Raw genomic sequence first — 22589 nt, forward strand, 5'->3', positions numbered from 1 at the left:
GTCTCCTCTGGTCTTCCCTTCTCTCCAACCCCCAACCTACGCTTTAAGCTTGTCATGGTGCAACCAATCCCCCAGGGATGAGTCTTACCTCATTCTTGAGAAGGTCCTGGGTGAGGGGCTGGATGGCAACTTCTTGGATAAGAAGGTTCCCTTCTATCTCAGAGACTCTGGGAGAGGAACAAGAGGGTAGTCATGGGACCAGCTCTCCAAAGTGATGTTGCTAGTCTACACTCTGGGATGAAGATTATGCAAAATTATAATGGTCTTAAAAGCTAAAAATCAGGACTGGGCCTATTCAATATATAAAACCTTGCAGAATTCAGTTTTCTAGAGAACCTTACAGCCAGTTCAGTTAACATAAAAGTGGGGTGGAAAATAATGATAAATTACTCCTCCTTCTTTTTTCTGTATTTCTCCTATGATATCTGAAGCAGAACGTCTGCATCTCACCTGCAGTGACATCACTGAACCCCAAATTGCCTTGGCGCATTCACACACTAATTTTAAAAAGGGGAGGAAGAGCCAGGAAACTAGGAGGATATTTTCTTCATGGTTACAAGGAAATATTTGAAAATGGGGGCAGTGTTGGCCAAAACAGCCCAAAAGCCAAGGTGCCCAACTGTAGGGTCTCCTTCCCTTTTGAGATTTATCTCTAGTTTATTTTCTTTCCTTCATAGTTCCAGGCTCCTGCCCTATTCCTGATCTCCCCATTGTCCTCCCTCATACATCCCTTCTGGATGCCTTCTGCTGTCGCAGTTCTTTCCAAATCACTTTGAATCCACAAGAAAAAACCCAAACATGGCAAACAGAATTGTACTCATTAAGGAAGGTCACACAAGTGCTCTCAGGAGCAGTATTGATCCCATGAACAGAATAAATGGAACATTTGCTTTCTTGACCAGCGTGTGTACTTCCATCAGAGGCTTTCTCTCCCACATTCCCCTGTTCCTGCATCCATCAAAGAGATGTTTGCTCCTCTCTCCCGCAGCTGTGCATCTTTCCACACAACCTCTTTGCCTCACCGTAATCCCCACTACCACACACCCAATGTCACTCACTGGTAGAGCTTGAGAGAAGATTTCAGCTTCTGGTCCACCACGGCATCTGGGATGGCAGGCTGAATGTTCCTCTTCTCCCCCAGCACATACTCCATGATCTTCATGAGAATAGGAGATGCAGCTTCGTCCTCTCCATCCACCACACCTACCTGCGCGCGACCCCCACGCTCCCGGTCACGAATGTCCTTGGCTAGGGTCATCCCCTGCAGGAAACAGGTCACAACCACAGGCCAAGGTCAGGGGGTGGCAGGAGGAAGCCTGAATGGCATTAGAAGAATGAGAAAACCCACAAATAAGAGCATGGTGGGTGTGAACAAGAAACCCCATGCAGGATCAGGCCTAAGGCTTTTCTAGTCCAGCATTCTAGTCTCACTTCAGCTATCACCCAGTTCATTTATTTCCCTTTTTGTCTTAGCCAACTCAGACACAGAACTTAACACCTTGAAGCACCTTGTAGTCATGAATTATTCCTACCACCCTTCCTAGGAAGGGGAGATATACTAAAAAGAATGATGCCCAGTGGCCATTTTAATACATTGAATTTATGAATGGCTGCTGAACTACACAGAACTATGAGTTGATCATCACAGAGTGAATCCATCAGTGTAATATACCGTAATCCCAAGGCTATTAGGAAGGCCATTCAGTGTCTTTAGCATGTCCCACCGCTGGGTTGTTATGTGATAAGTTGGTGGCTTCACTTGATCCTGATTCTCCCATTTCCTCCCAATCCATATTTTTTTTGGTCAGCAAAACAACCCTCCTTTTCTTATAATAGAAATGTTACATTTGGATTTCAAATGTCAGATGTCCCACCCAAGAAAGGGCAGGCACCAAAATCCTCCTTCCTTGCACAACTCCCGTCTCCCCTGCTTCCCCACTTCCACCTCCCATGGCAGACTTTGCACCTTCAGTCGCTCCAGGCGGTTGCTCTCTGGACCGTTCCATTGGATGATGAGCTTCCCCAGGTCTAGCAGAAACACATCGCCCAAGTTGAAACTGCTCCAACTCAGCTCCACCTTTGCAAGAGGGGGAAAAAACAGCTGGTGGGAAAGCCTATGTGAGTTTACTGAAAGACAGTCATACTTGGATTCTATCAGTCTGGGGACCTCACACAAGATGATCCCTGTTGGATCAGGCCAAAAACCACATCTAGCTCTCATTATGGCCAACCAGATGCCCGTGAAAAATCTGGGAGCAGTTGAAGATATATGCACAAGCTAAGGAAGCTACAGATCAGGGCCTCAGATTGCAAAGGACCTGTAAATAAAAAAAATACCTATTTATTTCATAGATAGATTGTTGGCTTGCAGTTTGCTGGTTTGTAAATATAAAAGTTATTTCCATTTCCACTGTCCTTTCTATTAAAAGAACACCTATAGTAATACATATGGGGCACGGGTGGTGCTGTAGGTTAAACCACAGAGCCTAGGACTTGCCGATCAGAAGGTCAAATCCCCGCGACGGGGTAAGCTCCCGTTGCTCGGTCTCTGCTCCTGCCAACCTAGCAGTTTGAAAGCACATCAAAGTGCAAGTACATAAATAGGTACCGCTCCGGTGGGAAGGTAAACAGCGTTTCCGTGTGCTGCTCTGGTTCACCAGAAGCAGCTTAGTCATGCTGGCCACATGACCTGGAAGCTGTACGCCGGCTCCCGCGGCCAATAAAGCGAGATGAGCACCACAACCCCAGAGTCGGTCATGACTGGACCTAATGATCAGGGGCCCTTTACCTTTTTATAGTAATACAGGTGTAAAAACAGGATGGGCCGCCCCTGCCAGCAGCACACTGCCTCCGACACTGGAAGTAGAAACATAGCCATTGTGGCTTCAGTGGCCACTGATGACCTCCACAAGCACATCATTAAAAATGCATCTACTGTACTGCTCCAACAAGAGGACAAAAGCACTGCAAAATATTTGATTTTTGTAAGATCTGAGTGCGCCTTCATGAGCTGCAGAACTGTGATGAACCTTGTCTTCATGATCACCCACAGTGTCTAGATCTGACAGTTTTACCAGGAGCTAAGCTACCAGCCCTGGCCAGCCCTTTCCCAACATTGCCAGCCCATCTTTGACCCACCTCTCCTGCCATCACATTCTTCTTGCCCTTGACGTGCAGCAGGCGTCGTACGTTGTACGTGTTGGTCTCCACGTGCTTCATGCCAGATGCCACTCCACCCTTCTTATAGCTGCAGAGGAGAGGCAGGGTCAGGGTCTGGACTGTGGAGGAGAGCACCAACATTCCCAAACAGCTAAGTCTTCAGCTGCATACACAACCATGCATCTAAGGCACATATAAAGCACACAACATCCCCCAAGGAATCCTGGGAAGTGTAGATCGTTATGGGTGCTGGGCATTGCAGCTCTGTGAAGGGTAAATTACAGCTCCCAGGATTCTTAGGGGGAAGCCATGTGCTCTAAATATAGAGTGTGTATGCAGACCTCCCATAGAAGAAAGGGTTGACCTCTACCCAGTATGCCTCATAGAAGCATGGGGCAGAAAGGAGTGGGGGAAGACCTGCTGCCTTCCACAGCCACTCTGCTTTAGGTTTTCCAGAGCCTCTGATGTTAAGAACATTATGTTAGCTACAACACACATTTCAGGCCCTTAAATGGACAGACCTGTGTTCTATATAGTGGGGTGGAGGGCAACCTTCTGCTGAGCGTTACATTCCCCCAAGTGTAATCTGTTGGGGGCTGCATATCAGCAGTGGGCATAGCTGAAGCCAAATGTGGGTTGGGACAACCCCCCCCCAAACACATTTAACCCCTCATGAAACTAGGACCAAGGACCTCATAAAATTGGACCACAGGCTTCCAAGTTTCCTACCGCTCCTATAAGGTGTCAACATTAGACATTTTTTGTACCCAAAGCAAAAGTGAAAATGATGCCCTTTGCTTTGGAACCCATTTTTTAATTTTATTATATGTAGTCCTGGTTCAAACATAAGATGATGAGCCTCGCATATATTCAGGGTCCGATTCCTCTCCCCCACCCACCCTGGCTCTCCTTCATATGCAAGGGGGAAAAGATTGAAAGCTTCAATTGTTGGTTTTGAACAAACCACAGTTTATGTCTGCAGTTGGGACATGATGGTTTATTTGCACTGTGGTTAGTTCAAACAAACCTAGATCAGAAACTACAGTTAGATCCTCATTTGAGCTCCCTAGCAGTTAGAATAAACAACAGTTTTCCAACTTTAGAATAACATGAAACTATGGCTTATTCAAAACCAAAAAAGGAAGCTTTCATTAACTTCTTATATACAAGGAGCAGAGGACAACATACAAGGCCAAGTCTCACTGTGGTTCTTTTTTAATGCTAAACAAGGAGCGGCAAATCTCTTTCAGCTGAAGTCTGAAGTTGTCCACCCCTCCAGTGACATGTGCCAGTGAGAAGTGTGGTCATAGCACACTTACCACACATACACACACAGAGCCCCACCCTGCAAGCAGGGACATGCACTCACATGCCCGGCAGAGGGGAAGAGACACAGAGACACACATATATTCAGGAAGGCAGGCAGGCAAATTTACTCAGCAGATGGGGGTCACACATGCAGGCAATCACACCCACACTTTCAAGTAGACAGTCACATACAATCCACAGAGGAAGAACAGGCAGGATTGCTAAACCATGGTTAGTGTCATGTCTTCTGAACCTGGCCAGAAAGAGAAGAAAGGTAGTGCAATGGAACCCTCTCTGGAATCTGCCACTTTGAAACAACTACTTTGTAGTAAGGACAGCACTGTTTCTGTCCCTGTCTATTTTTGCTTTTGACCAGTTATCTCCAGTTCCTCCCAGCTGCCCCTTTTCCTCCAGCTGCTCACTTTAGGGAAATAGATTGCTTTGTGTTAGGCTGCCCGCAGGGATTCGTCAAAATCTGCTGGGCTTCATTCTCCAGCACTATCACTGAACTGGTTCTAAGTCCTGTCCTCTCGGGACGTGGGTGGCGCTGTGGGTTAAACCACAGAGCCTAGGACTTGCCGATCAGAAGGTCGGCAGTTTGAATCCCTGCAACAGGGTGAGCTCCCGTTGCTCGGTCCCTGCTCCTGCCAACCTAGCAGTTTGAAAGCACAGCAAAGTGCAAGTAGATAATTAGGTACCGCTCTGGCGGGAAGGTAAACGGCATTTCCGCTCTGGTTCACCAGAAGCAGCTTAGTCGTGCTGGCCACATGACCCAGAAGCTGTACGCCGGCTCCCTCGGCCAATAAAGTGAGATGAGCGCTGTAACCCAAGAGTCGGTCACGACTGGACCTAATGGTCAAGGGTCGCTTTACCTTTCCCCTACCTGTCCTCTCGCCCCATATGGCCCCATCCCACTAGTCCCCACCCAGATATCCAGATTTTTTATTTTTTTCAAGAGTTGTCAAGTACCTATAGGAAACACCGGAAGGGCTGATGTGTGTTTCTAAACACAAAGTGGACATGTACCGGAGGAACTATTGCCAATTGAGACTACCTAGCATGTTTCTCTTAACACAGGCACAACACATAAAAATGTAAAGTGGCTCAAGGAATAAGAAGCTGTAATTGCCTGGATCAGCCACCAGAAGCAATAAGGAGCATTACGTACATTAGCCCCTGTTTGAAGTAGCTCCGGAAGGCGTCACTTTCGTAGCCCTGGACCTCACGATGCTGTACGGCTACTCCTCCCAGGTAGTCATCCATCTGGGTGGTGTAGATGGCAGCTGAGCCCTGCTCATCCTGAGATGATGAACTGCCCAGCCAGAAGTGGACGTCATAGGTGAAGTTGTTCCCAGTCTTATGCGTCTAGTTGGAAAATTGAAGCTGGTTAGCAGGCCCACCAAAATTGCAGAGACTTCTCTGTCCCACGGTGCTCAGTCAATGCCACAATGATGGGCATTTTGATTCACACACTCAGCTCTCCAAGTCCACCTACTAGTAAGGGACATTGACTCAGATCTCTACTCTCAAACACAAAAGGGTTTCCTCATGCATGGGCAAATCAGTATCACTATCCTAGCCCCAGATCTTTGCTGAATGTAAAAGCAATGGGGAAAGTAGCTAATTCTAAAACAAAAGCAAAAACATTAAGAAAAGTCACACTGTGACATTTCAAGGCCAGAAAGCAAGCAGACATCTTTGAGGATGGAGCTGTTCTGTTCTCTTAGAAACCTTGCAATGTTTATCCTCCTTCTATAACATATATCACACAGAGCAGGGTTCTTGCAAGGAGTTCTGCTTTGATCTACCTACTCAGCTCATTCATCTACCCATGCCTTATCGATACAGGTGTTCACAAAAAGGCAGAGCATGAGAACAGAGAAGGGTTGGGAATGGAAGGGTAGGATGTGAAATACTGTATTATTTATTGTTTTATATCGACCCTACCTTTTGACCAAAACCAGCTTTCAAGGCAGCTTCCAATACACAGAAATGCAAGAACAGCAATTTAAAAAAATGAAATTAAGTGACTGTGTTAAAGCAGCTAATATAAAAACAGCTCTGAAATGAAGCAAGCTTTAAAATAGATCAGCAACAAAATAAAAAATACTTAGGATTTTATGTATCACTTGAGAATGAAGTGTACTTTATCTTGTTATCCCTGAGCTGAGAAGGAGTGACGCTTAAGCCCACCTTATTATAAGATCATGGCAGAATTGAACTGGCAATGTTTTCATTCAGAGCTCCATGTCTTCTCTTACCTACCATACGACATCAGCTCTCAAAAGGTATTTAAACCACTTGACTCTCCAACTAGGGTAATAACTGGTCCTGTTTATTAAATCAATAAAGTGGGTAATTGTTTTAAAACCCCAAACTTGCCTTGCTTATGCTAATAGGTGATATTTGAGAGGTAAGCAAAGCCATTGCAACAGATGCTGAACAAATGAATACAGCAAACCCAGACATTTTTGGATGCACAAAGTGGCGTGAATCAAGGCCAGCTCAAGACCTTTGGTACCTAAGGCACCCCCTCCCCATTCTAGGTAAAGGTCCTAATTGGACTGGCAACTGAATATGACTTTAACGCTGGTCATGGGAGAGTGTTAGGGGAATGGCCATAGGGATAAAGCACCTGCTTTGCCTGCAAAAGGTCACAGGTTCAATCCCTGCCATCTTCAAGCAGGGATGGGAAAGATCCCTTGTTTGAAACCCTGGAGAGCCACTGCCAGTCAACTTCAACAATATTTAGCTAGATGGACCATTGGTCTGACTCAATATAAAGCGGCTTCCTATGTCCTCTAACACACCTAAGGCAGCAGACTACTGGTAGTTTAGAGGAGGCCAGGAAAGGAATCATTGATATCCTCTTACAGAAGAGAATGGTTAGTGAGGGGCAGAGGGGGTTGCTGCTGCTGTTCCCCAGCATCTGCTGCCTGAGATGGTCACTTTGCCCAATGGTAGGGCCAGCCCTGGTCTGAAGGCACATAATGTGGTCCTAATGCTGAAGACAGCCCATCTCTGGGAACTGCTCCTGACTTCAAAAATTACATATTAATGTTGTTGCTGCTGTTGTTAAAATCTAAGTAATAGCAACTTAGTGCGGCCTTTAGGGTGGTAGCCTACTGTATACGTAAGTTTGACAGGACTGGAGTACATTTACTCCTAGCCACATAGAACCTTCCCTTGAAGTATCCTTCTTTGGCCTCATCATGCTCCATGGTGCACCTCCCATACTTTACATGAGAAAAGTTCCTGCTTTTTTCTTGGGCTGAGCCTCGTCCTTTTCTCCAGCTGTTTTGTCCCATCAAGCATAGTGACACAAAGGCCTCCACCATTCTTAATTCCTATTACCGAGAGAATTATATAAGCATCTCCTTCGTAGAAGTTCCCATATGTTTTCGGTGGAATAGGCACCATCTCCATATTCTGGAAGGGAAGGGGGGTTGGAATTAGCTGGAATTATATACAGTACTAAAGATCATCACACACCCTTATGTTGTGTAAAGAGCATTCTTCCTGCCTTTATCTTCATTTTAAAACATTTGGCCTGCCTTCCTTCCTTCAATAGCCTATTTTTTACCAAGTCCCATCACCTTAATTTTTTTTAGTTTTGCCAAATCCCATCACCTCAGTCTTCTGAGGAAAGGCCATAGCTCAGGGTAGAACCACAGATGAAGAGAAACAATAATTATCAGGATCAAAGAACAGGAGGGGAAGGGGGGGAATTAACTCTATCCTCCCCTGTTGCGGTCTTGATGAAAATCCATCATCCAAAGCTGCTATTTGCATTGGGAGGAAATCCCCCCATTGATGGCCAGCTGTAACAGCTTCTTTTGCCCCAGCTCAGCTGGTGGAGGCTTCCCAGTGCTTACAGCAGCTTCTGGATCGGGGAGTATTTGGGTTTGGGACCATGGCTGTAAGTGAAAGGATTAACCCCCTTTCCCCTTATGTGATCCTAATGCTGACCAGCCTCTCCCATAGCTGCTACTTCGTGCACATCAATTGCATTTATATAATTAATATCAATCTAGTTTGGCCCTCAGAATAAGAGATTCAATACAAGGACTCTGCACCACTGAGCTGGGAGTCTAGAGCAGGGCTAGGAAACCTTTTGCAGCCTGAGGGCCACAGCTGTTGCCAGTTGTGGGCAGGGCCAGAGACAAAAACCGGGTGGAGCAACAAATTTCTTTTTTCCTTTGCTAGTTTCTACACATTCACACAGACACACCCCCCGCCTTTCCTCCCCACCACGACAGGGACTGAAGGCTCCATATAGAACCACATACCCATACACCCCTTTGTATCCTCCACACAGGCAAGGAAGCAGCATTATTCGAGTTCAAGAACACATTCCAGCCAGGCAAAAACACTCAGGGTGGAGAGCAGAACCACTGAGTAGTGTGGCCCATGGAGAGTTCTGAGGCCAGGTAGAGAAGCCATGGGGGCTACATTTGGCCCTCCAGGCCTGACACCGCCCCCCACTCCTGATCTAGAGTGAATTGTGTTTCAGCTTCTCCTCTTTCTCCTTTAAAAGGCAGGAGATCCCAGGAGAAGGTGGAATCGTGGGAAGAGAAGAAACACATACAGAGACATGCCTCCAAATGCTGGTCTCTTTCTCACCTTTATACTACCACATACTTAAACAAACACTCACCTCAATTCTCCATATCTGGAGTCCGGGTGTGGTTTTGTTCAGAGTCCTGGTCACTTTGGCACTAAGTTCTGCTGACATGGTGATGGTCAATGTTTTGTGGGGGGATCTGCCCTTAGGAATGGGAAAGTTCATTAGCAATGTAGCCAGGTTACAACCAACCAACGTTTAAATATTGCAGAAGAATGGTCTATGCTCGGACCCCAAACTTCACATCGCTACTCCCCACCTCCACATTAATGTTGTTAAGAAAACCAGACTATTACTCCTTGCATTCATTCAGATCACATTCCTAAAAGTTTGCTAAATGGTTCACACTGCTGTGCTTTAGGACTTTGCTCAACCTGAGCTGCTAGATAACTCCTAGATCTAATTTCTCCTTGCAAGAATTTAGAGCGGAACTAACCAGTTGGTAGCTAGTTTAAAGGAAACTAGACATTTTAACTACCATGCAGATGAACTGATATCTTGTGATGTCTGTGTCAAAAGCCCAAGGGCTTTGCTTAAATCAAACTAATTCAGCTCTTGCCAAAAGACTTGTTATTACAATGTTATTATTACCAAAAACATTGTTTGGGTTCACTCAAATGAAAGGTAAAGATTTTTACAGCTGGTGGGAAATCAGCCTTAAACCTGTGTCTCCTGAATGAGTAATTATGTATGTACACACATGCTTTCAACATTGCCAAGGATGTCACAGCTGATTTCCTTTAAGTTTATTTCCTATTTCCAGAAGACAGAGTGAGAGAGCAAGTGTGTAGGTGTAGGAACAGAAACATTGGAAGTTACTGAGTAAGATATTTGGTCCATCTAGCTCAGTATTGTCAACACTGACCAGAAGCAGCTCTCTGAGCGACATGGAGATGGTGGGAACTGAGCCGAAGAGTATGTGAGAGAACGGTTGAGGGAGAGAGGGCATGGGCCCCAGCCCCCTTCATCCCCACAGTGAGTAGGATGGAGCCACGTGTCCTACTTTACACAGTAAAGAGTTATCATCTGAGGACAGGCCGGTCCAAGCCCAGTTTAAAGAGAAATAATCTCCACAAGGGACAGCAGAATTGGACCTTGAAGTTGCCCATCCAAAGTCAGCTCTTGGACGACCGACAGACTGCGCAGGCACACACAGGTCACCTGATCAAAGTCTTCTCCAATATGGTGAGATGTACTTTATTTCAATTTAAATTGTAGTAATGGTTTCTAAATTTGAATCTATGCACATGAATTAACCTATGCAAATCTTAGGGAAATTGGTGCCCTGGGAAAACAATTTGCTACGATTCAAACCTAAACCTGCCTCTCATAACAAAATACATGCCCAGCTCTCCAGCTCCTCTTCACTTGAGCTCCAGGTGTTTCCCTAATCAGCTAAGTTTGGCTTTTAAGGGGTGAAAAAGGCAGCAGTCGCTTTCCACAGACCAGCTCAGGATATTAGGGAGTGCAGTGCAGTCTAGCTCAGGCATGTAAATCATAAAGTCCATAGAGGTGATGCACACCTGTAATTTCTCTGCCTGGTGCTAAAATATGAATGCTTATCGGCAATTTATAGGCAGGCCTGTACGCACGCAGGCAGAAATGCAGAAAAGCCATTGGACATATCATTGGTCACAGAAGTCACTTCTGAAAGAATCTTAAGATTTGCTTAAGGGGAAAGCAGCTTTCAAAACCTTAAGATTGCAGAGCTATGCTTGGAAGTATGTTGGAAAAAATGCTATGAAGATTAGAAGTTAGAAAATCGACTGAATTAGATTTTTAAGGGTCATTGCGGAAGAGGACTTCTGTGTGGGTTCCTTGCTCCTCTTCATGATTAGCAAAAGCAAAATAAATTATGTAAAACAAAACAAAACCCAACATTTTGCATAATTCAGCTTTCATCAGAATTTGGGATATCTTGGTTCAAACCCTTTTTATTTTTTTAAGTGCTATGCATGCAGACAGCTCTGGATTTGAGAACTTGAGAAGGCTTGGAAAAGGGATTTCCATTTATCCCTTCACTCTACATCACTGCCACAGATTTCACTTCCAGGCAATGGGTTTTAAGATGAATATGTTAAATTGGGCAATGAACATGAAACGTGATTTCAGGTTTGCAGGAAGGGGCCATAGCTCAATGGCAGCACACATGGCTTGCGAACCAAATGCCTGGCAGCCTCCAGTTGGAGTCTCAAAGAGCAGAGCCTAGAAAGACTTGCCTAAGACCAGGAATCCTTATGCTCTCTACAGTAGATGATGATGAGCTGCAGCTCCCATCAGCACCAGGCAGCATGGCCAATGACCAAGGGTGATGGGAGGTGCAACATCTGAAGGACCACAAGTTTCCAATCCTGGCACAGCAAATACAGGACTAGATGGGCCAATAGTTTGATCAGGTATAAGGCAGATTTGTGTTTTTATCAATTAATTGATTGCATTTTTTATCCCTGTTCCATTAAAAGGAGCTGAGAGGGATATATAATAAAAGTTTAAAAACAACAGAATCCAGTCAAAATAATTGAAATACTAACACAAGTACCTCAACATTTAAAAAACCATAGCACAATCACAAAACCAGCATTAGGATCATAAAACTGTAGAATTGGAAGGGACCCCAAGGGTCATCTAGTCCAACCCCCTGCAATGCAGGAATCCATTGCAGTCCCTGGGTGGGCTTGAACCACCAACCTTCTGGTTAACAGCCAGACACAATTAGCATGCCTTCATTCTGCTAAGGCTTAAGTAAACAGATGCATCTTTAACTAATGTTTAAATGTTAAACAAGGAGGAGAACCACAGCTCTAAGGGGAGGGAGTGCCATAGTCAGGGTGCCACAGCGAAGAAGGCTCTGCCATGTGTCTTTAAGATAGGCGAGGGAAAGCATATCAGAGATTAATCCTAGCAAGGAGCATGAGTGAGAGCTTCTCTTGCCTATCTTAAAGACTAGATCTGCTGATATAGAGGCACTCCTGTGGGTACTTGGGCCTTGATCCATTTAAAGCTTTGCAAGCTAATACAAAGCCTTTAATTGGGCCCAGTAGCTCACAGGCAGCCATTGCTGCCTTTCTAGGATCAATGTCTTATGTTCCCATTTTGCTGCTCAACAACGGGCACTCTCATGCAGTTCTTCACATATCTGCAGCAATTTGCTCTGGATCTACAATGCCCCCTGGTTCCTATTAACACTTTTAAAAACCAGGAGAGGTCCTCTCTACCAGGAACAGGGGAGAAAATCAATTCAATTTGCATTTAAAACTGAATTGATAAGAATCACACTTTCTGAAATAATATGAGAACGGAAACACCGCCACCCTTCAAAATCCACACTTTCCCAAATTTTGTTCTCCAACGTTTACCCAAACATGTGTGCTAGGGGGAAATGAGCATAAAAATGAATATATTAGTGGAAATAAGATACAAAAAGGCATTACGTTAGGGGAAATTAGTTGCAAAAACAATGTGCACATTGGTGAAAACTGCATGTAAAAATGTGTTTCTTAGGAGAAATTCGCACAAAAATGCTGAATAATTTCCATGAGGATTTTTTTAAAAGCACAAATTGCTGCAGAAATGTGAAGAACCAAATTTAATTTCCCCATAAATGTTTCCACTTTCCCCCCTGGTCTTCACACCTCTAACCTCACGCAGTGTAGAGTCCATAGAAAATGAGTTCAGTCCAAGCAGGAGGCATAAGCATCATTTTTGCCTCAGGAGAAACCTTGAAATTGGGGTCCTGGACCCTAGCTTCACTATAAAGGCTCAGAACCTCTTCTCGCCCCTCAGAAACCTGAAATCATTTGACAAGAAAAGCCACCCAGACTAAGCAGAGGGGGGAAGGAGGCTGCTTGCTATCTTCTCCTAGGACGGCTTTCTTCAAGCTGGTGCTCCCCTCGTCTTTTAGACTACAGCTGCCATCCACTTTCGCCTGCACATTCTGCTACCCCCAAAGATCTAGAAGGCACCAGCCTGGGGAAGGCTGCTTTGGGCAAGACAATGCTGGCATGAAGCCGAGGGCTAGAGCAAGGACAGATGAGAGTCCAAAGCAGGCCCTGGATCTCCCCGGAACCACCTCCTTACCTTTGCTGCGGTGTCTGTTTGGTGGGCACACAGCACCTTGGAGACGGACTGTGCCTGAACAGAGCAAGCAGCGGGGTGACCTTTGGACCCTCCTTCCCTCGGCACGGAATGCCATCGCCACCTGCCTTCGCCATATAAGGGCAATCGTGTCTAAGAACGGAAGAATGGCAGAGTGAGCCTAAGGTCCTTTGACACACGAGCATTGGCACACGAGCCTCATCTCACTCCCCATGTGTGCACACACCTGAGCAGAAATTGCTGAAATGTCCAGATGCATGGCAGTCCATGTCGGTTTAGTACATTTCAGCGAAGTTCATTTAAAAAGCTCACTTTCACTTTTTGAAATATAGCAACCCTAGCCCAACCTCCTACAATGCAGGTATCTCAACGAAAGCATCCATGACCACCTAACCTCTGCTTAAAACCCTCCAAGGAAAGAGAGTCGACAAATAGAAACATTGGAAGAAAGAACTGGGCAAACCTTTGCAGTTTTGATTCTTAAAAATGACAGCAAGTTTTGGCAACAAATTAAGTTGCAGGTGGAAATATATCACAATCAATGCACCAGGCTTTTAGATGTGGGGGACGGGGGTAGGGGAATAGTGGGAAAGTATTATTAACAGTGAGCTAGCAATCTGTTGACTTTTTGAACTGCACCCTTCTTCTAAACACATTCTATTTTTTACCCTCAACATTAGTCAGCACCAACTGTCCATTCTGCAGGGGAGCATAGGGTGATCCTTGCACACAGTCATAAAAAAACCTGTAGGGTATGGCATGCTCATCTTAAATTTTCAAATTGAATTGTCCTTCAGCCAGTTAATGTTGCACATTAAGATGCATTTATAATTCATATACATTCTGAAGAGTCATAATTAAATTTATTTTCGTTAATCATGTTTCATCTCCAATCAGAAGGCATGCGATTGGATATTCTGTGTGTATGACTTCTCTTATAAAACTTAGGGAACTTCCAGACCACCTGTTTGGTGAACATTCATCCTTGTGTGGGAGATTGTATGACATGGCTATAACTCCTCCTGACCCTGGTGAACTGGAACACACACAAAACACGGAATGGGCTCCCCAGCTTTGTACACATTTCACAGCAGCCCATCTGGAAGTGCCCTTCTACTCCTGGCAGAAGCAATATCTTCCTTTGCAGCCACACCTAGCTCCGAAAGTCTCCCTCAGTCATCCTACGCTCTAAGCATGCGATTAACAGCTGTCAGTGACCCCTTGAAGGGCCAAAGGCCTTCTCTTACTCTGGCAGTGATCTTTTTATGGCTCTGGGGAAACGCTCGATTTATCTTATCTCTGCCGTTGAGCTAGCAGAAATAAATCTCTCTCCAATACAACTCCTGCTGTCAACCGCTCATTCCTATCTCCCTAATTGACAATGTACTAGAAGGGAAGGAGTTTTAACAATTTTCAATCCACAGTTCAAGCCACGATCAAGGCAGCTTACAACATGGAAAAGAAAGGTTAACTACAACATAACAAAAGTAAAAGGTAAAGGGAGCCCTGACCATTAGGTCTAGTCGCGGACGACTCTGGGGTTGCGGCGCTCATCTCACTTTATTGGCTGAGGGAGCCGGTGTACAGCTTCCGGGTCATGTGGCCAGCGTGGCTAAGCCGCTTCTGGCGATTCAGAGAGGCATGGAAATGCTGTTTACCTTCCCACCAGAGCAGTACCTATTTATCTACTTGCACTTTGATGTGCTTTCAAACTGCTAGGTTGGCAGGAGCAGGGACCAAGCAACGGGAGCTCACCCTATCGCGGGGATTCGAACCACCAACCTTCTGATAGGCAAGCCCTAGGCTCTGTGGTTTTACCCACAGAGCCACACACATCCCATAACAAAAGTAGTCATAAATAAATCTCAAGATCTAAAATAAAGATACAACAAAACTAACAACACCCAAGAGCACCAATAACAATAACCCACCATCAAAAGAACCAAACAGCACCCCAGCCCAAGACTCTGTATTTGCTTATAAGGAAATGCCAAGCGATAAGCGATCGATTGGTGGAAACGATCAGGGCTCTCTTAAGCAATGCTCAGAACAGCATTGTAACTTAAAATAATTTCATCCCCCTCCGGTCCAAACCAGCCCTGAAAGGGAAATCTACAATTAGGCTCTCCCCTGGCTACTGTTTTGCTAACTGGCAACCCCACTGAGTGGTTCTGAAGATCAAGGACAAGGGTTTTGTGCCTGTTATCCTGTTGCTCCAGGACAGGGCATGTAACTCTTTCCTCGGTGTAAATTTCCCCACCTCCCCCACCTCCCAAGCTGCTATGAGTGGGAGGGGCATGGGAAAGAGAGGAGCAGAAGAGATTCGTGCACCTGCAGTGCTAATAGATAAAGGGTGGGAGGAGGAAACAGCCTCTCCCAGAGCACAAAGTCCCAGTCTTCAAAGCAGCCACTGAAAATAAATCACCAGCACCACCGGACAGCAGAGGCACATTCAGAAAAGCACACTCTGGTAACCAGCAGCCTTGATTACCACAATGTGTTATATATGGGGATGCCTTTGAATACATTTTAAGGAACTTCAGTTAGTTTAAATAAAGCAGCCATGTTGCTAACTGGCTCCTGTCCTAAGGAACATATCCTGCCCATTTGGAAGGTGCTTCACTGGGTGCTTATTTGTTTCCATTGAGCTTGTTGTCAACTGCAGATTTCAACCCATATCTTACTCCACGGTCAGCCCCACATTCTACCCCTGGCACCACTCCAGCTCATTGAACTGTTGCATCAGCCTAGCGCAGACAAAAAACATCATCTAGGCATCATTTGTAAGAACACGATTCCATGCAGGGCAAAGAGGAAGAATCTTATAGGACAGGTGACTGAATAGGCTTGCCATACCTCTGGGAAATCCTGGACGCGTTCTCTTTTGGGGAGGCCAACATGCCCATCTGGGGGGATTTTTACATTTTAAAAGGGAATGTCTGGAATTTTTGTTCTTTTGTTTTTTTTGGGGGGGCAGCGGCTTGGGCGCAGGCGCTTGGGCATGGTCTGTCTGATTTTTTTGCTCTCCAAGATATGGCAATCCTATGACTGAAACCTTTGGCCCTCTAGATGGTGCTGAAGTACAACTCCCATCATCCTTGGCCATTGGCCCTGCTTGCTGGGGCTGATGGGAGTTGTAGTTCAGCAACATCTGGATGGCTGAAGGTTTGCCACATCTGGTTACTGACAAGGTTACTGACAGGAAGGCCAGGATCTAGGATACTTGTGGGTGAGGGGAAGATGCTGGAGTGGTCTTATTTAGGAGAATACCAGTGGTTTCAGATGGGAAGAAAGTCTGTTCCCCATTACCTAGCTGATCCCCAGCAGCTTATTCAAATATTAACAAGCAATTTCCTACTTTTATTACTTTTATCGCTTGAGGGAAAACAAATAGTGTATGGAGAAGAGAAACCATTTATGATGTCGACTCTGGCCCTGGCCTGTGGACTATCATCTTTTGCAGTGCCTTGGAAGGATAAAGGAATTAGAGCATGTGTAGTAATCTTAGGACACCCACACTAGAGACAGGATAAAATTTGAACTAAGATTTTTGGCTTATTAAAGGGACAGTGTGTACACGAGGGACTACTGATACTCACATTGGGGTCTTAAAAGTGTTGACTGTTTCTGAAGACTCAAGAGGCACGGTTGCTGCCACTACCCTCTGCCACTACCTCAGCCAAATATTCCCACAACTCAGTCCGGCTGTTAGGGGCAATATATCTCTGTACCAAATCTTCTCCAGTTGTACCTTGGACAGTTTAGCCAGTTTAGATATTTATTCAGGGCACCCTCTCAGACTAACTCAGCTAACCAGCTCCCTTCCTTCATCTTCTCTAGGTGAGTGTTGATAAAACACAGAGTATTAACATATATCGTAGGTCTCAATTGCTGCCTGGAGCTAATGGGAAATGGAGTGCAAGACCACCCAAAGGGCCACAGGTTTCCCACCTCTGCTTCAAGGCCTGAATTAACCCAACTATATTTCTTAAGCAATTACTGTTACTACAACTCCTGCTAGCAGTATTTTTTAAAAACAGTTATGCAATAGCTCAGGAGTATGAATCATCAAACATCAGATAGTATCTTGGTTCCATAGGGATGCAGTCTCTATCCTTGAAGACAACCCTATCAGCCAACAACCTGGCAATTGCATCTACAGCTATGAATTGGCCTTTGTTACTCACAGTGCAGAACACTACATTACAATGATCAATTGTGAATGGTGGGGGGAATATTTTTTGCCATTTAAACATTACTGCGTTAGTTTAATCCTTTTGCATTATAGTAAATGAATGCATCGTCTAGTTTCCTCATTCTGCTCATGCTTCTTAGACTTTTGGAATATATTCCTGCCTTGGGGGTGGGTGGGTAGGTATGTTCCAGATAATGACTGTTGGGTCAAGCCTCCTCATTTAAGAAAATGGGTGATGGAGAAATCCCAGAGTCAAATGCTTTGCTGCATTTCCATTAATTTGAAGGCTGCACCTCCCTCAATCCATTGCAGAAAGTGCTGGAGCACAACTCTCAAATGGCATGCTGATGCTTCAGTGGCTACATTGAAGATATGGCATACCGGGGGCGCCAACTAGAATAACATATTGTGGGGGCCTAGGTAAGCCCCGCCCTGCATAAGCGATCACATGATGTGGAGCACACACACCATTTGAATGACAATGCCCATCACCTTTGTGGGGGCCCAGACCCCTGAAATATTTTATTGCAGGGGTCAAAGCCCTCATGGCCCCTAGGAGTTGGCTGCTATGTGGCATACAATGGAGCTGCTTCTACATGAGTTGTTTCTGCAGTCAGGCCTGCCTGTCTCCTCTTTCCCCTGGCTGTCTGGACCGCTGTTTGGCCACCCACTCTTGTGATGATGGGCTTCACTTTAGCCTCACTCAGCTTTTCTCCCACATAAGAATCTTTTAAATACCTGCAACATCTCAACAAAAATGCATGTCCTCCAATGACCCCTATTTCCTGCTTGTTAAATCATAGTTCCTATTTGGGTGCTTTTCAAAATGCTGTCTGAACGAACTGCTTCTCCACCATCCCATCCCATAACTGTCTATTCAGATAAGTGATGGTGCTGATTATGTTTCTGAGTTGCCACTATTCTGTAATTAGCGCAACCAGAATAAATTTCTTCCTTCCTTTCTTTTCCTTTTCCTTTCCTTTTCTTTCTTGCATAGTAAACACCAGTTTAAACCTCTCAAGGATGAAAAAGTGAGGCATACATTGAAAATAAAAAGTAAAACTTATTATCCATGTACTAAGATGTCCACTTTCAGAAGTCAGTACAAGGTGAGTTGTCGGCTGTCAATATGATTTAATATTGCATAGTGTGCAAAGAGCCTCTAGCAATGTGGGGTGGAAGGGCTGTAGTTTAGTGATAGAGCCTCTGCTTTGTATGCAGAAAGTTCCAGATTCAATTCCCAGCATCCCCAGAAAAGGCTGGTAATGTCCCCTGTCTGCAACCCTGGAGAGCTGCTGCCAATCGCCATCTCTTCAAAAGGCAGAAAATCATTGTTTCGCGCAAAATTCTGGTTTTCCAATGATTGCCATCTGACCAACCCATTGGTTGCCAACTCACAAGTAAACACAAAACAGCCTGGCCTGCTCTTGTGATGTTAACAACAGCTTGATATGAAGAAATCAGAAGGTGAAGCTTTTCACAGCAAAGAGATAAACATCACCACTGACTATCTGGATCCTAAGCTGTTTTCCAGAGAGACAGCTACAGTGGCCAGCGGATAAGTTGACAATCCTACCTGCCCCACCTTGTGACATTCCAGCTCAAAGACAACAGCCTCACAGCTTACCTGATGCAGGAGCAGATGCCAAATGTTTTTAATACCCCCAAATTATTAATTCGGTTCTGTAGTTTGTTGCTGGTTGTTGTTGCTATGCCCTAGTCTGTGTGGGAGAAGCAGAACAGTCTGGGTGAGGGAGGGTGGCAAAGCCAGCAGCCTAGGCATGGATTATTCCTGCTCCAGTAGACAGCCAGTTAACACCCCCCTTCGTGGCCCCCAGTGAGCTGAATTCCAGCAAACACTATTTAAAAGGCGGTGTGGGGAAGATAGACGCTCATGCAGTGGGGGGTGGGGGGGGGGAGAGAACAGAGAAAACAAAGGCCAAGTCAAGCCTAACTAGGAGGAACAGAGCCAGACAGAGACTGAGGAACAAACAAACAAGATGAAGAAAATTGGCCTTTCTGCAGCCTCTGGGTGGAACTAATGGGTTAGATCCAAAGCACAATAGAAAAGATGAACTGAATGTGCAGGGACAAAACTTCAGGGCTGAACCATCCCTCTTCACTTGACCGGCCCTATCATTAGGCAGAGGGAGGCATCTGCTTTAGGCAGCTGGTTTGTGGTGTTATAAAAGGGCTACAGATTTTTTTATTTTCACTTTAGGTGCAAAAGTAACTTCTGTACTGGCCTTGGGTACTATGGCCCTTGATTAGGGACAGGGGCAGCAAAATGCCTTGGTCCAGAACGTGGCTGAAGTTGATTCCTGGTTCCGTATTCTGAGCATGGACTCTTCAGAGGCATGGTGGATTAAACCATTGCACCCAGACTCCCAAACAGGTGCAGAGAGGGACACTCAAGCTTGTAGGATTGTTGGGTCCAGACCCTCAGGTAGCTTCTGTAAACTAGAGAGTTACTTAGCAAGGGAAACCATGCATGACTTCTCTCATCATCATGAGAAAGGAATGTGCAACAGGTGAAATTCTCCCCACTAAGATGTATAGTGGTACCTCTGGTTACATACTTAATTCGCTCCGGAGGTCCATTCTTAACCTGAAACTGTTCTTAACCTGAAGCACCACTTTAGCTAATGGGGCCTCCTGCCACACCGCTGCTGCACGATTTCTGTTCTCATCCTGAAGCAAAGTTCTTAACCCGAGGTATTATTTCTGGGTTAGCGGAGTATGTAACCTGAAGCGTATGTAACCCGAGGTACCACTGTATGTGAAATGACACTTAGCCCTGTGACAAAAGAGGCCAACCCCACTTATCCTGGTGCTGGGCAATGGGCACAAACTCTCTCACAGAGAAGCAGTAACAACAACTTTGCAGTAAGCTGACGCGGGTCTAAATCACTAAGCCTCTTGGGCTTGCTGATCAGAAGGTTGGTGGTTCGAATCTCTGCGACAGGGTGAGCTCCTGTTGCTCAGTCCCAGCTCTTGCCAACCTAGCAGTTTGAAAGCACGCCAAAAAAGTGCAAGTAGATAAATAGGTACTGCTCCGGCAGGAAGGTAAACGGCGTTTCCATGTGCTGCTCTGGTTTCGGTGTTCCATTGTGCTGACCACATGACCCGGAAAAACTGTCTGTAGAAAACACTGGCTCCCTCAGCCTGTAAAGCAAGATGAGCACCGCAACCCCAGAGTAGTCTGTCAGGGGTACTTTACCTTTACCTGTTGTTGTTTTTTTACTAACATTATATATTAGTTAAATCTCTATCCGAGTCTTTCTCCCTGGCGTGGTTGTCAGGGACTGACTGGACACTGAGGGCTGGTGGCTGGATAGTGATGAGCGGGCATTGGGAGAAGCGGGGGTTGGAGACAGACTTTGAAGCAGGGATCAGTGAACTGGGGGAACCTGTAACAGCCAGGAGATGAGAGTCAAGCAGCAGAAGCTGCTGCAGGACTGAATAGTGAAGAACAGGGGCAGGAGCAGGAAGAGATACCGTATTTTTCACCCTATAGGGTGCATCGGCCCATAGGGCGCACCTAGTTTTTTGGGGGGGGAATAAAGAAAAAAAAATATTTCCCCCCCAGGCGCGGGGCTGGGGTGGGGGAAGCCCGAGCTTCCCCTGACCCCAGCCCCCAGAACAGGCTGCTATCCGCAAGCCTTGGGAGCCCGGAGGGAAGTCGCGCCGGGCTCCCAAGGCTTGCGGAGAGCTGCCCGAAGCCCGGGGTGCGCTCCGCTGCACTCCCCAGGTTTTGGGCTGCAGGATGCTGTCCGCAAGCCTTGGGAGCCTGGCGGGAAGTCGCGCCGGGCTCCCAAGGCTTGCGGATAGCTTCCTGAAGCCTGCATTCACCCCATAGGACGCACACACATTTCCCCTTCATTTTTGGAGGGGAAAAAGTGCGTCCTATAGGGCGAGAAATACGGTATGTCAGACTGGTGTGGAGTCAAGGGTTTCCACACCTCCGCCACCTCTCCTGCTCCCCTGTCTCCCAGGACCAGAAGAGGATTGAAGAGGGAGGAGCAGAAACAGGTTTCACGCAGGTGTAGTCTTCGCCTGCTTGCCCACAGCTTTGGGTGGCGGAGATACATAAGCAGAAGGTTGGGGGTGGAGGTGGGGGCTCCCTGTTGCTGCAACTGCCTCATTGGGTACACAAGTAGGACTGATGGACATGCCTTTTCTTGCACACCCACTTTCTGCAACCAATATTGCAACACCTTTCATATCAGCACCCCCAAACCACTTAGACACAGTCAAGGTGGAACCATGCCGCCTTTTGCAATGGTATTGGTTGTAAAGTCAGGGATAGGGAAATGTTGCTTCCCCAGTGGCTGTGTTCTGCCTCCACTGTCAGTGGCATTATGCCTCTGAATCCTAGTTGCTGAGTATGGCAGGTGGGCAGAGTGCTGTTGCGCTCAGGTGTAGCTTGCAGGCTTCCCACAGGCATCTGACTAGTCCACAGGATGCTGGACTAGATGGACCACTGGCCTGATCCAGCAGGGCTCTTCTGGTAAGTTCTTAAGGCTCCAGCTTCCTTCACCCATGACTATTGGTCATGCTGGTTGGGGCAGCTGCGAGTTGAGAGTCCAAAAATGTATGGGGGGTACATATTCCTCATCTATTTTTCTGAGACACAGAAACCAACTAGGACATTTGGAGGCTGTGCGCATAGATGGGAGATGTAGAAGGAGCAGGGAACCCTCTTCTGTAATGGAGTAAAACTATTATCATTTTCTGGGAGGAGCATGTGTGTTTCCCTGTGTGCAAAATGGCCTGGCCCACGTCAGTGGTTGTTTTCTTCTTTTGTAATCCAGTCCCATCCAGCACCCTTACCTCTTTGTTGCATAATTGGGTTACTTCTGTTAGCCAGTTGAGTCCTTTTGAAGGTCACCCCAAAGTCCAGTTCAAATTGAAAGCATATGCTCCACCACTGATCTACAGTCCCTCTCCAGCTCTAAATATATCAAGAAAATGGTTAAATATCCTGCCTGTAGTGAGTTTCAGATTCAGATTATCAGATAACTTGTCACTCGCTTTGTCAACGGTTTTAAGTTGTTACTTCCAGAACTTTCTACACACGTCAATTTGCATTTGGTTTGTTCAGTTCCAAAGCTGGGAAGCTCTGCCTCCACCACCAGATGTTGGTGGCTTCAGTTCTCATCATTCCCGACCGTTGGCCAATTACGCAGATGCAAAATGGGGTCTGGC

At 46.0% G+C, this 22589-nt stretch overlaps 1 protein-coding gene across 2 annotated transcripts in view; it reads right to left on the bottom strand.

Annotated features, from left to right (window-relative positions):
- Positions 1-19134, bottom strand: part of VIL1 (villin 1) — a 31487-nt gene extending 12353 nt beyond the window's left edge. Inside the window, exons 1-9 of one of the 2 annotated variants that reach the window (XM_081852704.1) lie at positions 19009-19134; positions 13169-13318; positions 9125-9230; positions 7822-7896; positions 5636-5832; positions 3139-3247; positions 1967-2077; positions 1059-1261; positions 89-167 (exon numbers count right to left, since the gene is read on the bottom strand). In XM_081852704.1, the coding sequence (XP_081708830.1) occupies positions 89-167; positions 1059-1261; positions 1967-2077; positions 3139-3247; positions 5636-5832; positions 7822-7896; positions 9125-9230; positions 13169-13302 (1014 nt within the window). In that variant the 5' untranslated portion in view covers positions 13303-13318; positions 19009-19134. Of the gene's footprint in view, positions 1-88; positions 168-1058; positions 1262-1966; positions 2078-3138; positions 3248-5635; positions 5833-7821; positions 7897-9124; positions 9236-13168; positions 13319-19008 lie in introns of those variants that run through there. The other variant, XM_081852705.1, reaches the window with a different exon arrangement.
- Positions 19135-22589: the final 3455 nt, after the last annotated feature.

This window comes from Podarcis erhardii (genome assembly GCF_964252035.2).
Source record: "Podarcis erhardii genome assembly, chromosome: 1".
Taxonomy (NCBI): Eukaryota; Metazoa; Chordata; class Lepidosauria; order Squamata; family Lacertidae; genus Podarcis; species Podarcis erhardii.